The sequence below is a fragment of the Carassius gibelio genome, chromosome A25 (genome assembly GCF_023724105.1).
Source record: "Carassius gibelio isolate Cgi1373 ecotype wild population from Czech Republic chromosome A25, carGib1.2-hapl.c, whole genome shotgun sequence".
Classification (NCBI taxonomy): domain Eukaryota; kingdom Metazoa; phylum Chordata; class Actinopteri; order Cypriniformes; family Cyprinidae; genus Carassius; species Carassius gibelio.
The window spans coordinates 8,080,354-8,098,814 of NC_068395.1; the positions used below are offsets into that span (position 1 = coordinate 8,080,354).

At 38.3% G+C, this 18,461-nt stretch overlaps 1 protein-coding gene across 1 annotated transcript in view; it reads right to left on the reverse strand.

Annotated features, from left to right (window-relative positions):
- Positions 1-1,443: 1,443 nt before the first annotated feature.
- The window catches only part of LOC127946957 (POC1 centriolar protein homolog B), a 36,564-nt gene continuing 19,546 nt past the window's right edge, over positions 1,444-18,461 (reverse strand). The window contains exons 2-5 of the mRNA XM_052543800.1: positions 5,786-6,001; positions 5,318-5,484; positions 2,127-2,177; positions 1,444-1,893 (exon numbers count right to left, since the gene is read on the reverse strand). Of these exons, the coding sequence (XP_052399760.1) occupies positions 5,347-5,484; positions 5,786-6,001 (354 nt within the window). The 3' untranslated portion in view covers positions 1,444-1,893; positions 2,127-2,177; positions 5,318-5,346. The remainder of the gene's footprint in view (positions 1,894-2,126; positions 2,178-5,317; positions 5,485-5,785; positions 6,002-18,461) is intronic.

An 18,461-nucleotide genomic window follows, 5' to 3' on the forward strand; every position in this document is an offset into this window, starting at 1 on the left:
ATTTATCCACGCATTCACAGACAAATATATATATATATATATATATATTTGTCTGTGAATGCGTGGATAAATATAGATCTTAAATATAGATCTAGACAGATCAAATGTAAAAAATATTTTGCATAAATATATATATATATATATATATATATATATATATATATGTGTGTGCAATATTATTTGTTATTTGTTTGGTACTGCATTACGCCAATATTGGCTGACAGTGACACATATTCTTAGTGTTCCTAAAAATCTTTTTATTTTCAAAACATAATTTCTATATTGGGGTAAAACATGACCACTTATTCAAGAGATTCCCCCACAGAAGCATTTAAAAGTGAATAACAACCCAAAAATGGGTTTAAATTTTTGCAGAAGAAAGTCCCAGGGAGTTAACTTGACCTAACTTTCTCAAGCTAAAGTGAAACTCTGTCACGCAGCCAATCCAATCAGGCCAGATGGAAGGCTGAGCCACAGAGTCTCACCGTCACATACACTCCTTAAGGATGAATTGACAAACACCACTGGTTCATTCAGACCCACTCCATCCGGCTAGACACCCAGAAAACAAGAGTGGGTGTGGAGAAGTAAGATTACACAGACATCTCCACCTGCCAGCTCTCTGTCAGGAGGCATCAAGGGAATAGGCTAAAAGTCTTGCTTAAGGAAAAGCCATTAGGATTGAGATGTGGAGATGAAGTCTGGATGCTCGAGTGGCACATGACTGGACAGGCACATGGACACTAGAGCAGAAAAGAGGGCTGTGGTGCTGTCCTGCATACACAATGTACACAAATACACAATGGCACAAATGTGTGGTGTGTCTCTGTAGTCACACTTAGTGTTCAGCTTATTCGACTAAGATTCATTTTAATAAAATTAAACAGCATTTTAAAAATAAGCTGCCTTTGTAACAAATAAAATCAGGGAGACAGGAACTACTTGTCACAGTTTTTACTCTAGTGAATTATTGGGTTTATTAATGCATATGCAATTTTTTAGTGTGAACTATAACAGTCAATACCCCAATTTTATTTATAATTCTTTTTAATTATTTGTAAGCTCACTTGTATTCATAGATATTGCAACAAAAGTTTTACATTTAAAATAATGAAAATAATATGTATTGATAATATCTAAAATGTGAAAGTACTTAAATAGGCACTATTTTACAAATTAAAATATATATTTAATAAATATATAGGCGGATAACAGGTATATTTTAGTTACAATAAACTTATATTTTCAAAGACATTTTATATATATATATATATATATATATATATATATATATATATATCATCAAATAGTAAACAAAATAAAAAAATGAATTGTTAAAAAAGTATTGATTAAATGATATATATAATTGATTTCCTGTAACAATGTATGCAAGTTAAATAACTCAATGTAAATCAATCAAACAATCATCAATCAATCTGCCAAATGAATAGCAACAGAAGTCACATTTTAATAAACACAATAAAATCAGCCTATTAATTCCGTTAATATAATATTCTATGTACCTAAAAGTAGTAAATTGTTTAGGTTTTAGATGCTGTCAAAATGCCAATTATATACATTTCAGTGTCTATGCAAACCCCTGTGTGCAATAACCCCACTTACAATTACTAACATTTAAAGAAATTATATATTTTTTCACCACAGGAAGTTCTGTTCATCTTATCATTTCTACAATATAAAGAAAATACGTTTTGACAAGGTCAGATTTCTCAAACAGGTTGTGGGGAGACAGGATGGATGTTCTTGGTTTTGCAATGACCCCTGGCAGTACCTCTTTCCAGTTAAAGGCACGGTCCCATGTGTGGAAGGTGGGAAGTTCCGTACTTTCTTATCAGCAGCAGGGACAGCCTGTTCCCACATTTCCTCCTCCAGCTGAATGGAAACGAGAAAGAAAAAACAGATATCTATGAAAACTGGAAGCTCATGAGACTTTACAGGAAAAGGGCCCTTTTCTAGACTTTGTGAAATGTAAGCATAACAAAGAATATAGGGTAGTTTGAGATGTGAGAGGAAATTGTAGAGACAGCATAATTTTTTTACTCTGTTTTTTTTTTTCTTCCAGAAACAATACTTGGAAAATCACAACAAATGGTATAAAAACTCACCAACACCAATGATTTCTCACACATATGGCATTCCCGGGTGAATAAAAAGACCTATCGAGACAAAATGTTTTTAAAAAAGCAAATAGACAGACATAACAATCTGTAAAACAACTTTACTACCCACTTTAATGTAAAACGCAACAACAACAAAACCCTGTCTGTTATGAAATAAAAACACACTCTTCCCTTTTCATGTTCCTCTTGAGATTTTATTAAGTGCAGCTGTTGTAATCAACACAACTCTGTGTCCTTTGAACCTGACATCTCTCTTCTCAAAACCTTGTCAGGTTCCTTGTATTTAATCAAAGAAAACTAAAACACACTTGGGGTCAAAGGACTTGCTACAGGCCGAGCAAATGTGTGACTTCTAAAGGTGTTGGGCTTAAAAAAACAGTTTAAGATAAGAGCACAGGGGTTTTTCGGTTAACAGGAAAGACTTGTTTGAAGGTTCTGGGAAAAAAAAGCAAAAGAAGGAAAATAGCTGGGTGGGGGGTTATTAGCCCATCAGACCTTTTAAAATACCTCTCTTAAAGAGATTTTGATGATTTAACAGTGCGTGTTACCCAAGCCATTGTTTTTCATTCATCATATGGTCTTAATTTCCATTGCAAATTTTCCTTGCAGCCCTTTTGCAAACACCTACAAGATTCCATCAGCTGTTAAAAATAGTGCAAATACTTAGTTATTATTAACAGCGAGCGCAATGTGTTGCCGTTTTTATACATCAAATTACTCCACAAGCTTTTAACTGTTCAAAGATAATAATGATTAGAAATACAAGTATAAAATAAGATAAAGGTACAACAATTAATTTAGATCTTAATAAGAAATGACTTACATATTAACAGACAGCAAAAAACAGGTGTAAAGACACTTTAAAACAAAGATGTGAATGGTTTTAAATGACATGACAGGGTTTCTCTGACCAGTTACGGAAACTTCCACTCCAGTACGGTTGATAATAAAAAAAATAATGCATTAGGACTTTTGAGGTCTCTTTTGGGGTCAAGCTAAAATGTCACCACCCACTCATCATTTTAATCATACGCTAGATTTAATTATATTTTCAACACAAGCTACCTTTTAAATTCCATAGTCCACAAAATATTACTATTTACTTGTAAGGCCCTAAATAGTTTAGCTCCTGCATACCTAATCTAGTCTGTCCTAGTCTTCTATCACCCTAAAATCTATCACACTAAGGTCGCAAAACTATTTTGGTAGTATCTATGATGGCAAAATCCACTAAAGGAGGCAGAGCATTTTCACATTGGGCTCCCAAACTCTGAAATAGCCTTGCTGATATAATTTGGGGTTCAGACACACTCTCTTGTCTGTTTAAATTATTATTAAAGACACATCTCTTTAGCCAAGCATTCAAATAATGTATCTCATAATCTTGTACTCAAGTTATATCTGATGAAATACACATTATCATTCTTGGCATGGTTTGAACACATTATAATTTTTTGCCTTGTTTGAACAGCAGCCACAGTAATTTTTCTCTATTTGCTTCTCTGTGTCTTCCATGGGATGGGTACCCACACAAGCTTCAATCTGGATCCATCCCTTACAAAGATCTGAGAACACCTGAGAAGAGAAGATGACAACCCCTCCGAGCACCTCAGATGACACCAACTCTGAACCAACATAAAAAACGATCAAATTTTCCCATTTATTTGATCATAGCAATCATTGCTGTAGTAGTAGTGTAATAGTGTTGACTGTTTGTTTGAATATGCCATTAACTAAACGCATGATTTTCTGTACATATCTGCCATACAGACATCACCTGGATTTAGTCACCACTGATATGCTAGTCCTAAATTTAATGTAGAAAGATACATTTTCTGTGAAGCTGCTTTGGAACAATTTGTATTGTGCAAAGTGCTCTACAAATTAACATGAACTGAACTGAACTGAATTAAGCTCTCCGACCCACAACAGGTGTATACCTATCTTTAAACTTTCCGCTTCATAAAACCATCTTGTTAAAATGGAAATCCTCTCAACAGGCGTTCCCCTAAATAAATAAAAAAATGGAGCAAACTTCTTTTGTGCAAGTGGCATTTCAGAAATAATACAAACTAGCACTTTTCCATTTTTTTTTTCTTGAACAGAAGGTCAGAGGAAATTTCCTCAAAGTGCTCTGATTTTATGCCAACCAGGCCTGGCTAGCAGGGAGAAGAACTAGTCCTCTGATGTCTGTGAGGGAGCTAAAGATAATGTTTACCTTCCCTTGTCTCATACGCAAGCAACCGCTTTACCATATGTGGGTCTTGCAAGAACCTGCATGTGCACAAATCCATAAACAACAGACCCATGCTTGTTTAGGCAGCCCAAAATAACCACTTTTACAATGGCACACATTCATACGTTTCCATTGCCTTCTCTTTGTTCTTCATTCATGAGTTGGTTACTCTAGCCCTTTTTTGGTGAACCCACCAGAGATGGACGTCACTAATCCTCAATGATGTGACCCTAGAAAGTATACTTTTTTTTTCTTTTCTTTGGGAAAAGTTGTCTAATTGATATATTTTCACAGCCGTTTTATTGCATTGTTTTTATGTAAGAGTTAAGCAGAGCTACTTCACACAGAAGGATGTGGTTCCTTCTGTTGATTGGCTCCCTGTTTCCGCCTGACCTCCAAACAGAGGAAAGCCACAAGGCTGCGGCTGATTGAGAGAGAGTAAACAAGGCTGTGAGTGTCTCTGAGGACACTTATTCGGCCTTACATGCACATGCACAAACCATTCATGCTGCCTGGGACTTAGTCATGCCATATACTCAAGTAATTCATTCTTAATGGTCTATATTTACATAATACATGTGATGCAGCAGACACAAACCAATCTGGATACTGTAAAAATCTGTGCATGTTTGTCTGTTCTATCAGTCTCTTTTCTGATATGTCTTGCTCGCTGCTGTCAAAACATGACCAGGATGTTGTCTTAGCTGCAGCTGTCCTCGGCTGTTACCATTAATGTTTTTTGGGGGGTGAGCATGTTGTATGATCCCTCAAATCCCCCTCCTGCCCTTCTGTCATACTGCTTTGTGTCTTTCATCTTTTTTGCATTGTTAAGTCCAATGTTCTCATTCAGAATGACACAGCTGGATGTCTTTAAACTAAAAAAAAAAAATAGAGAGAGAAGAATTTGGCCTGTCCCCCTCTGCAGGCCAGAGGAAATTACCACTGAAGTGAGGACCACCGGGGTTTCCCTCACAGAGATTGTCCCTCGGCTTCCTCATCAGATCCATCCACTTGTTGTGTCTGTTGCAGAAGCAGGACCTGGTTGTCAAGGCATGTCCTCAGTTTGTCTTCAGTCAGCGTAAGACGCTCTTCAAGGACGGCAACGGTCTGAGAGAAGAGAACCAACAGTTAAAGTCACATTTTACTGACAAAAAAGATGCACTGTTTATTGTCATAAAGAGTAGCAATGTATAAAGCACAGCTCTCACAGAAATCACTTTCTGTTGGTCAGTGCAGTTAATTTGTGTTAAAACTCTGCATGAGGAAATCTATTGCCCTTACACAAAATTCCAGATTGAGAGGATTCCTAATGTAATGACTGGATCTGACTAGAAAAACTAAATACATCTGATATGATTTGCTCTGTAGATCTAGAAAACAGGATTATTCAACCAAAAAAGCAGTTCACCTGGGTCAGGATGTCCAACTGCTGCACAATATTCTCCAGAGTGCCAGTAAAGCTTAATGGGATACCCAAGCACTCTTCTCTAGATGTTGTCATGCCACCAGCAAGCCTTTCTTGTTGGTCTTCATCCTCCTCTTCTCTGGGTCGCATATGAGTCTGACCTGGACCTGAGATGGGCTGATCTCTGCGGCTTGTTGCACAGTCATGGCTTCTTACATCCTGAGGAATAAGGAGACAAAAAATGTAAGATCTGTCAACATTTAATCATGATGTTCCAAATCTGATATTCTTTCTTATGTGGAACACAAAAAGAGATGTTTAGCAGAATGTCCCAGGTGCTCTTTTCACAATAAACTCCTCAAAATAGCTAACATTTTTGGTCTGATCCTTGTTCAAAGCTATTTCATGACTTTTAAGGATTGCTTTTAGGGTACTTTTTGTGGTTTTTGGAGCTCAAAAACATTGGTCCCCATTCACTTTCATTGTATATAGTGAAACACCTAAATAATTGTTTTTTAGAAACACCATATTTTCACTTGCTTAAATTTCAGTGCATTATTTTATTATTTACCTTTAATATTTTATGTAATAACTTTTTTTATTCCATGCATGAAAGAAGTTCATATGGGTTTGGAATGACATTTGGGCTGCTCCATGTCATGTTTATCATTCTTTAGAAAACATATTAGAAAAGTTTATTAAAATATTCCTGAAATATTAGGAAGTTTCTGAAATTTGGTTGATTTGACACAGAAATGAAACATTTTATTTTTCAGGTTCACTATGGTAAACATATTAGATCAACGGGGAAAAAAAAGAAAAATCACATCAACATCATCTTTTTGCTAATAAGATATGATGGAAACATGGAATCAGAACACGGGCCTTTGAACCGATCATGCATACAACCAAAATCCTGACCAGCTCCAGAACAGAGACATAAGGAGGACGAAAAACAAGATGAGGAGGAGGGAAGGGTCATACATTCCAGCCCTAATGCAGGAAGAAAATCGATTGCAGCCCCTTACTTCCTGTGCAATGTCTTGACTTCAAAACTCAGGCATGAGAGCCAGCATCACAGCCTAGGAAGGGAGGGAGGAGGTGAACAAAGCTGTCAGTGTGTGAAAGGGTCCGTTCTGGGGTCCTCCGACACCCACCAGCCACATCTGGGCAACATCTGCTAGCCTCATTTACACACAAACTTCTCAGACCTCACTCAAGCTATGATCCAAACCTTGCATCTTCAGATACATTTGAAAGTTCTGTCTAATAAAACGCACAACATATTAAAGCATCTTTGGTGCACAACATTTGGGATAATGTAAGTACACAAGTCAGCATATATAACACTGTTCTAGTGTTTTTTTTTTTATATTTTAATAAAATAATATTACATATTGTACCTTTAATGGCTCCAGTAAAGTTGTGATAAAACGGAAGTAGTGACAAATCTTTTCTTCTGTATTGTGACATCCTACCGAGTATAATGGTTTATTTTAAAATAAAAAATGTATGGTGGGTGCATTTAGAAAATATATAGGGTGAATTTTCATTTCATGCTGAAAATATGCAATTTTATTGCCATACAATCAAAAAATGTAAATACAAAATAAATTGTGCGTTTTTCAATGCATGGCATGAATGCAATAATACCCGGCCTTAACTGTATATTAAGCCTTTGTTTAACTTGTATTAATTGTTAATTTAAAAAATACAATAATTTTATAATTTTTTTATTTACTGTTATTATATATATATATATATATATATATATATATATATATATATATATATATATATATATATATATATAAAATATAAAATTTTTAAAACTACTAAAGTGCATCCTTAAAGAGTGAGTTCAACACCCCCCCAAAATTTTTTATGTTTATCTGCTTACTCCCAGGGCATCCAGCATGTAAGTGACTTTGTTTCTTCAGTAGAACACAAACAAAGATCTTTAACACAAACCGTTGCAGTCTATCAGTCTTATAATGTAAGTCGATGAGAATCACGGCTAAAACATACAATAAAACAAATAATAAAAAAAAAAATTTAAATCCTGCGGCTCGTGACAATACACTGATGTGTAAAGACACAAAACGATCGGTCTGTGCAAGAAACTGAACAGTATTATGTTTTCTTTTATTTTTTTACCTCTGATTCACTCAATGTCCGAACTGTTAGAAATCTCCTGAGCGCATTCTCAAGCGAGGCGCGTGAGGCACATTCGGTCTGCGTATCCTTGACTACCGTGTAAACAATAACAGCATGCTCTTTGTTGTACCCACATGAATGCTCAAGTGACATGACTTTTCAGTTGTGTCAGAGTGGATGGAGGACATTCCTGAAACACAGTGAAAATGCAAGTGTAAACGAGGATCAGTTTAATTTTAAAATACAGTTTTAGAATGAACACTCACTGGTGTAAACAGAGCCTAAAAGTCATATACGGTGAATGATTTCACAGAATTTCACAGTATTTTGGAACTAACGTATGAATGGTGCTTTACCAGTAAAAAGACAGAACGATGTTGCCTGTGTGAACCAGTGAAGTTGTTCCGGTAATTTTACGGCAATTTACTGGTTTTACTGTGTAAAAGGGGCTAATAACTAAAAAGAACCAAGCAGTATATGGACACAGACCATATGGTTTATTGCATAAGAAAATAAATTATATGATTTTTCTAGGGCTTTCTAGGAAGAATCAGAGGTAACCTTTTCAAAGCAGTAACAGCTCTAACATTAGAGCTTTAAGCACACATAATGCTGCCTTACCAAAGCAGAAAGGTCAAATTTGCCCAAGTGCTTCTTACTCAATGAGCTAAGACTGGGTAAGAAACTAGCCTATGTTGCAGGATGAATGAGTGACCTCTTCCTGATTTCTGCACCAGTTGCCATGACAACAGTGTACCTGTGGTTGCACTGAGTTACACTCATTCTGTTTCCTTGGTGACAGTGCAAGCGATATGTGAAGAGAGAAGAAAAGAAGAAGAAGAAGAAGAAGAAGACTTCAATCTCTCCTGAGAATGTGCACCTTATGTTGACCTTAACTGTTGTGTTCAGTCAAAAACAGTGTTGCAGTCTGAAGTTTGAAGTGGGCACAGGTTGGACATTACAGTTTGAACATATTCATTCAGATCCGAGGCCAAACTTAGGCTCTTTATGCCAATGGAGATATAATTTATGTCAACAGGCTTGCAGGCAGCTAAGCGGGCACTTCACTGGGCCATTGGGAATATTTATGAGCTCCCCCAACAACTCTTTGAAATATCACTGTTACTCATTGAACACTCGGGAAATGGAACATAATGACTGGATACTTGACAAGATCAGAGCAGCTGCTGAAGTCGTGTCTGGTCGGATACTCATTAAGAAATGGGAAGACACCTTCTCAATGCACACCTCACAACAACATCGGTTCCTCATTAGCGCTAATATGAGAACGATGTGTCCGTGCCGGTGAAAGAAATGCCAAATCGTCCTTCAGTTGATGTAGCGCACGCTTTTCCTCAAGGATAGGCACTGAAAGTCCAAAAACCGTTTGGTTTTATTGTTATAAATCATATAAACCTCCTCTAACTGCCACTAAACCAATGTCTGATCTAGTCTTGTGACAGAACATATTTTTCCTTGTCACAGGATGCCATGTAATACCATTAAAGTGTGCTGTATTGTACAAGGAAATGCTTATTGATATCAGAGGAGGCACTGGTTCTTTGACCTGCTGCCCTTTTCATACCACCATGTCATTTTCAGCACTCCTACTACATCTCTCTTTCCTTTAACAGTCTTTCTGTAGATCAGAGGCTGGTTTCTGATGTGTGAAGTATGTGTTAAAGGCTGTCTAATGGGGTTTAAGCTAGTATCTGGCTCCAGTCGCTGGATGGATTACGTTTCATATTACTGTACAGATGTCCTATGCTTCCTGCATTATTAACAGGGCTGATAGTATTAAAATTGGGAAGGAAATGTGAGCTAAACCCACTTATTTCTCCATTTCCGCTAGCACAGTATTACAGAATCCGAGAGATCAAGGCAGAAGAGTTACTCACCTAGTTTGTGAGATAATCTGTAAATCTGAAACGGAAAATGAAATCAGGGCTCTACAGTGCGACCAAAAACTACTGTGTGAGACTGTTAAAAAAACATTTAGGAATACCAGTGCAACTGACCCGATCAGCATATTTGATCAGGGGAGCTTCAAGGGTTTCTACTTACAATGTGTTTTTGCAGCATCGAGTCACTCTTGATTACTTGAACACAATGTTAATCAGAATCCACTCACTGCTCAAAGTTTTGTTCAGTGTTGAGTTATACAGGTTCACGAATCCTCTCATTATTACAAACACAGTGTAGACAGGGGGGTAAATAAGACATTCATTGTGCAGTGTAGGGAGATTATGATGAAATTTTGTGAGTATGTGATGAAATAAAATGAGTAGCAGATTTAAATGATTATCAAGGATATTTGCAAATGTGATATTGATTTAGTACAACAGTTCAATCATCTCTGTGTCTCTGTGTACAATTTTGTGTGTGTACACAGAGACACACACCCACACACACACACACACACACACACACACACACACACACACACACACATTTCAGATAAGCCAGTTACATCAGTCTGGATGGTCCATCATAGGTAAAAATCACTGCACTACTATGTCATGTTATCATATTTGCACATGTCCTATTTCAATGATTACGTTGACGGCTATTTTTGCAAGCCAACTCTGACACTTCTTTATGATTTGACCCCTCATGCTGGCTGGACTAGTGGAAAAGTGAAACCAACACTTCTGAACGCAGGCCACATCCTGTCAGCGGACCTAAACCACAGCTGTCTGCAGCACCATGAGCTTCACACAGGAGGTCAGGTGACGGGTGAAGCCCGAAGAGGACCCACTTTTGCTTTGGCATGCTTCGAGGCTCAGGGAATGGGCTTTGAAATGGGTCTTTGTCCCTAAATGAGGAGCACACACACACACACACACACACACACACACGCAAACCCTGACCCTGGGCTTCAAAAGCAGAGTTGTTTGGTAAGTCTTCCAGATAAAAAGATAGAAAATACAAAGCTGTACTGAAAGACTGGAATATCAGAGATGGTTCCCGCACTCAATGGTAGGGGAAGCAGACGCTTCCTTTTTCCCTCTCCGTCTGCTCTCCTATCAAACCATTCTCCGCTCGCCCACACGCTGGCTTCAGGGTAGATAAATATCCGTTTTCAGAGATGCCACAAAATTGCAGGATTTTATTCCCAGCTCTAAGTGGTTATGTCACATTTTGACAGTGACTGAAGTGTATGCCCTCATCAGGAACAACACACAAACAAACACGGCAATAAAACCCGCAGATCTCGGTCAGTACCCTCTCATCCGCTCTGTATACGCTGTGTTCACAATGAGTGACCTGAAACCACTAAATGCCAAGTCCACAGGATATGATATAACTCACTTATATTCAAACCAAACTGCACTGATGAACCTGCTTCATTAATCTGGAATAAAAGCGTTAGTTTAATAAAAAATCTGACAGAATTAAGTAATATCATTAGAGGATTCTTTGCAATTCATTACAGTGAATAGTAAAGAGTGTGAATTCCTCATTTGCAGAAAAGGGGGATCCCTCAACAAAAACAGGAAAAGAGGGACGACGAATACTGCATTGTGACCCAATTCCTATCAGAGGCACAGTTTCAGATCCCACAGACTGGATGAGTCATCAGGCGCATCTGCGCACACCAATCTGATGGAAGGAATCACAAAACCGAAACGTATGGAAAATGAAAATAAAATGTTTATAGATTTTTTTTTTGAGATAATTGAGGGCATATCCTTGTGCTGATTGGGCATCAAAAAGGTTTGGTGACATTGACGGGAGGTAAGGCAGACATCAGGGCCGTCCTTGCCTCACAGTATACAGACCGAGGAGGACCCCCCCCAAACCTCCATAAAAATGTAATATATTACAATTTATAAAATAATACTTTTTTTTGTTTATTTCTAGTAGTATAATATATGTAGCAATAATAGTATATGGTTTATTTGTAATACAGTAAAATATTGTGAAATATTATAATGAATTGAAAATGTTTTCTGTCTGAATGTATTGTCAAATGTAATTTATTCCTGTGTTGCAAAGCTGAATTTCAGCAGCCATAACTCCATTATTGTGTAACATGATTGTTCAGAAATGATTTTAATATGCTGATTTGCTGTTAAAGAAACATTTATGATTACTAAAAATGTTGAAATATTTTTCTGTGGAAGCTGAGATACATTTTTTCAGAATTCTTTGAGGAACAGAAAGTTTAAAAGAACAGCATGTATTTGTGATTACTGTCCCTTTTGATCAATTTAAAGCAGTTGAATAGTCTCTTGCAAAAGAAAAATATTTAACTGCCACCAAAGTTTTAATGTTTTCCTTTGAAAGAAATGAATACTTATACTTGATCCAAGCCTGAGAATCAGTTTTAGCTTTGCTGAAACTGGTGCAGTTTTCCACAAAGAATATGAAGAGTACAGTAAAGCGACCAAGTTCTTGGAAATTATGTCCATCATTTCCTCATCCAGCACGTTCTGCAGCATTCACACGCCTCCATTCATTTTACACTGAAGACCCTGTGACTCACGGTGCTTGGCAGAATCGTGATGGAAAAATTCAGCATTAAATAACTTTGCGAGAGAGACCAAAGTTCGTTGCACGTCGACTGCAAAGCTTATTTTGTCTGGGACGCGGCTCCTTTTGTTACTGTTTATGCCCTGTTGTCTGGAATGCAGGCAAGGTTAAACATACAGGCTTTGTTGTAGGTGGTGGTGGTGTCAACTGAGGATGTGTAGGAGGAAATGTAGCCCCTCGGAGAAGGCACAGATGAGTCACTGGGAGGGAAATGAAGGTTAAGTCTTGAAGGTGCAGTTTATGCACTATTTTAATTTGCCATAACAAAGACACAAACAGAAATTTGTTTACTATCCTCGGGTAAAATGCCACTGTAGGAGTGGATCAAAATATAGATCTTAAAAACAGGATTTGCACGACGCATATTCGGCCTCAGTGTTGAGCAAACTCAGAAAATGAAGCTAGCTTAGCTATAAATTATCATTTACACAAAGTAGTTAGTTACTGTACAAGCTTTAAATCAAAAACACGCTAAATGCTACTGTAACGATAAAAACTCCCTAATCATCGGGAAGAAGGAGGCGGGAACCGGCGCACAATCAAAACATAATTTTAATATTCAAAATAAATACAAAACGGCGCACCAGCCCCTCGCGGACGATTGGTGCGCGCAAATAAAAACCAAAACATAAAATATTGTCCAGGCCTGGTCCTCTCTCGTCCTTCACGGTCGTCACTCCAGTTTTATATCCTTCCATCTCCTACGTGGGACTCAAGACCGGCGGTGGGGCGCAGGTGTAGCTCATCTCCAATCACTACACCTGGCCTCACTCCTCGTTCCCACGCCTCTTGGCCCCGCCCCACTCGCCACATACCCCCATCGCCCCTCGCAGGCCGGGGGGTACCCTCGAGACTGCGCTCTACTCCCCCCCCCCCTTCCCTCCGGGGGGGACCGCTCACGGGGACCTGCAGGAACCTGGGGGTAGGACAGACGAGGCGAGAGAAAAGGAGATGGAAGGAGGAGCGACAAGGACGAGAGAGGGGAGAGAGAGAAAAAAAAAAAAAAATTCCGGTTCCCAGACGCACTGCTGCTCGGCCCTCCACCAGCTGGGTGATCTCCTCCGCGGTGCCCGGCGGTGGCACTGGACGGCCCTCGGCGGACGGCACGACACTCCTCCGCCGCCCGGTGGACGGCGACGGCTCCTCCGATTTTGGGCAGCGGCAGGAGTCCCCCGTTCCCTGCCCCTCCGGGTTCCATCACGGAGGCGGCAGGCTCCGGCCCCCTGGCGAACGGCGCCGACTCCTCCGCTCCCTCACGGATGGCAGCCGCCCCTCCATATTGTGGGTGGTCGGCAGCGAGCTCGCCCGTCCCCGGCAACTCGCTCCAGCCCACCGCCTCGAGCGTCCATGGCGGCACATACCTCGCCTGCTCGAGGGCACCGCGGATTCACCACAGCGGCGAGGGATCTTCAGCAGCGCGTCCCTCCTTCTCCCGGGCTTCGGCACCACTGTAATGATAAAAACTCCCTAATCATCGGGAAGAAGGAGGCGGGAACCGGCGCACAATCAAAACATAATTTTAATATTCAAAATAAATACAAAACGGCGCACCAGCCCCTCGCGGACGACTGGTGCGCGCAAATAAAAACCAAAACATAAAATATTGTCCAGGCCTGGTCCTCTCTCGTCCTTCACGGTCGTCACTCCAGTTTTATATCCTTCCATTTCCTACGTGGGACTCAAGACTGGCGGTGGGGCGCAGGTGCAGCTCATCTTCAATCACTACACCTGGCCTCACTCCTCGTTCCCACGCCTCTCGGCCCCGCCCCACTCGCCACAGCTACAATTTGGCTTCTTTTTGATAAATGTGAAACATTAATTCAGAAAGTGTTTCTAATAAAAACTATTTTTATTCAGACTAAAACTCATTTGACCAATTCATTGAAAACAATCAACATTCAAAAAGAATGATTAGTTAATGAATTGAACATTGGTGTTTTTGTCAATCTAAAAAGATCACAGAAAATTCCAATTGTCATAGAAAACATAACTTTGCAGCAACATTGTCAATACTACCTAATCAATGTAATAAAATGAGTTAAAAAGCAGAAAGCTGCAAAGGCTTGTTCGGTGTACCGTTTAAACTCTACAGTCTGTGGCAGAGAAGAGTGTTTGTCTCAGGTCAAGCTCATTGTGGTGCTGTTCGTAGCAGATACAAATTGATGCTCATTGTGGCAGCCGTAATGTTTCAGAGCAGGAAACCATTAACATGGCATTACGCTGCGGATGGAGGGCAGGAAATTAAATTCGGCTGTCTTTGAGTAACTGATGTCACAGTTCTCCCTGTGGGTAATTGATTATTACTGCCTTCGGCCGGCTAAGAGCACCGTAGATGTGGGTCATGCAAGAATGGGGAAAACAGAGAGAGGCATGGTGAGTTTGAGTCTGAATGATTCATTAATCAGACTGAATTCACTAATCAACTCACTGAATCAACCTAGTCACAACGGTTTACAGTTACTTGGTTTCAAAGAAAAAAAAGTTATTAATGATTATGATCTGTGTGCCACACAAAGCTATTGTATTGCTCAAGAAGACTTGGAAAAATGCCACACAAGTTGCACGGACTGCTTTCAAGATACATTTAACTTCCTGTGCTACATCCCTGTCGCTACTTCAAACTTTTGCTATCTGTCTATACGTCAAACAGAAAGAAGTTTATTTACTAAAGTAAACAATTATATTATATAAGATACATAAAACACACACACACACACACACATTATATATATATATATATATATATATATATATATATATATATATATATACACTGTATAATTTTACTTTATTTTTGTATGCATTTTTCGCCTTTAAATGTATTATATAGATGTCGATATCATCCCAGTGAAAAAAGGTATGGCCTATATCATTATGTTTTCCTCCTCTTCATCATTTCCTGTCCTCTCTATCGTCCTTAAAATTAGCCAAATAGAAACCAAAAACCTTACATGAGGTCATTCACCTATATTTTTTACTATAATGAGGGACTTCTTCACATCACAGTGAAGAGCCGAAGCCAGATTGGTACCAATAACCAAACTATTCATAGAAAAAAAAAAAAGGTTATGAGCAAACAAATGCTGATAATCATCACATATCAGCCAGGTTGCACAATCTTAGGGTGAAAAAAAAAAAAAAAGAGCCGAAGTCCAATAGTATCGGAAATTCAGACTTGCAAAAAAAAAAAAACCTAGCTCTCCAATGAGCACTTAAACACTGTACTTATCTAGGCTTTAATGCACAACCCTACTGATCTTAGAGCCAATGATTAACACCAAGGTCAACAGCCCACTGCCTGTAAAAACTTTGCTATCAGCAGAAGATATCACGCATCCAACTGACACCTCATTGAGACATGTTAGATCAAACCCCCATCAGCAAACTGTTTTTCACACCAAGAGAGAGAGAGTCCACATCCTCTCTTATGCTTTTTGTGGCCTCACAATCAACTGTTCTTTTATGTGTGGGAGAAAAAAGATAAGAAAGCCCTTGCAAAAGGTTAAATGAGAACATGATGTACTACTATGCTGTAAAACCGTTTGACACATGAAGGCTGTGTGCTGTACATGTGGCACATTGTGTAATCTTAAGTGACAGTGGGAGATCTGACTGTTAATAGCTTTGTCATATTCATAAAATGTGTGAAAAGAAAGTGGGCCTAAGGTTAGATGACATGCAGAGGCTTACTGTCAAACATTAAAATGAAAGCAGCTAAAATTGTTTAAAGGAATAGTTCACTCAAAAATGAAAATGTTGTCATTTATCACTTATCCTCATGTCATTCCAAACATGTAAGACCTTCGTTCAGCTTCAGAACACAAATAAAGATATTTTTAATGAAATCCGAGAGTTTTCTGACCCTCCATAGATAGCAAGAGAACTTCCATGTTCAAGGCCCAGGAAGTTATTGAGGACATTGTTAACATAGTTCATTTCAACTTTAATTTCATGAAGCAAAGAGAATACCTTTCGTGCGCATATGGACTGATCGTGACAGTGTACACTCCCATGATATGGGTATTTTATGGCAAATATAACACATCTTTGACATAATGCCACAGACTACACCTAAAATAACCTAATGTAACAAATAATAAATGTAATTAATTAAAACTGACACAATTTTACATTATACACACATTAAAATATCTCATTTATATGTAGTTTTTTTAAATATATTTTATAAAAATAAAAAATACAAAACTATAATTATAAACTATATATTTTTTTTGAGTAATATGATATTTAGAAAGAGTATTTGGAATATGCTGTCCACTTGCTTAGAATTTGTATTGATTATAAAAAAGTAAATTAAACCAAATATATAAACACTAAAAATAATTATAATTACAAAACATTTTTTTAACTATATATATATATATATATATATTTTTTTTTGTGCTATTTTTAACATTTTGTCCCTCCTTGGAACCACCCTCACTGCACTTCCACTTATTTTAAGGTGCAGTCAGCACTTCGGTTTCTGATCTCAGCCCTCCTCTTCTCTTTCTTCCTCTCTCTCAATCACTTCTGCTTTAATTTTTAACTCTCTTGCTCAACGTCGGCTGTGCACAGCTGCAGCTAAGACAGAGCCAGAATACTGTGGATTTTCCATTTAAGAAAGGGACGTTGTCAGAAATTGCCTGGTCCAAAGCCCATGGACTCGTCTAGACTGAACAAAATGCATATTAGCTACAACAGAACATTGCAATTAGTGAGGCACGAACCGTGATGAAATGAGATGAGCTGGCGACACCTCGATTGCTGATGTGAACTCACAAGAGTCACTGCTGTGAAGTAGAATGCTGAAAGCCAAAATGGAAACAAGGTTGTGAAAGGAACAGAAGCTGTGTGGCCGTAGCCCTGGTGTTTAAGGTGTACTTGATCATTAAAAAGTGGTTTGCCAATTACTGGAGATTTGCTGGTGTCAAATGATTTTCTTTGAAATGCTGTGGACATTCTCTCAATCCAAATACATAATGGAGAGCAGCTCCAAGTATACTTTATACCTGTAGATGATCTGACCTGAGCCTCATAATCTTAGGAATAATTTGTCATTAATAAATATACATTTTGAATAATATAAGATTTATTACAGAGAGAAATTTAAATGATGTGGCCCTGAAAAAGAAAAAAAATAATAATTCATAAATAACATTTGATAATAAATGTAAAGAATTACACCCGATGCAATAATATACAAGTTTTATATAAAATATTGAAGGAGTGGATGCCGATTTGCCATATCCTTCATACTGATATTAATTATTTTATTACATGATTTCTTGTTTGAATATTAATCAAGTTATAGCAAGAGTGAAATGTGTAACCTTATGTGTGCTGTATTTATTTTCCTCAAGATTAATGTCCACATATTATGTGTGTGTATCCAACCGTAATGATAAGACAATCGCCAGTGCTAGAAAGCCTTGAATTTTAGATAAGTTCTCTGTGTACGTGTGTTAGTATCTGTCTGTACAGGGAGAAGCTCAGACAGTCCCAGGACAAACTATCAACTGCCAGTGTCCAGCATATCAGATATACGTCTTTGGAGAGTTTATCTAGGTTTTGGAACCAATCAGAATTTTGTTGACGCAATTAGTGTCCTCTGTCAGGGTATAACTGTGGTTGATTTTGTATTGTACTGGGGGCGGCCTGCGAACTCCTTCGAGAGTGTTGAAGCTGACTTCTGCTGATGAAATTGCAAACTATTTTCTTCAAGTAAAATTATTATTATTAATTGAACTCATCTCTGAGTCCTGGTCTTCATTGCGACATATCTGGTCCTTGGGTTTTAACTGTAAATTCCCCTGCAGTTAATGGTGGAGGATCGGCGGGCAATAGTTCTTTGTTGACATCCCTGATCAATCATCAAACCAAGGTAGGAAAGATTTTAGATTTAATATTATTGGTTAGGGACTGTCTGTAAGTGGAGGGGGTCGAGAGAAGGAGGAACGATAGACTCACTCAGACGTGAGGGGGT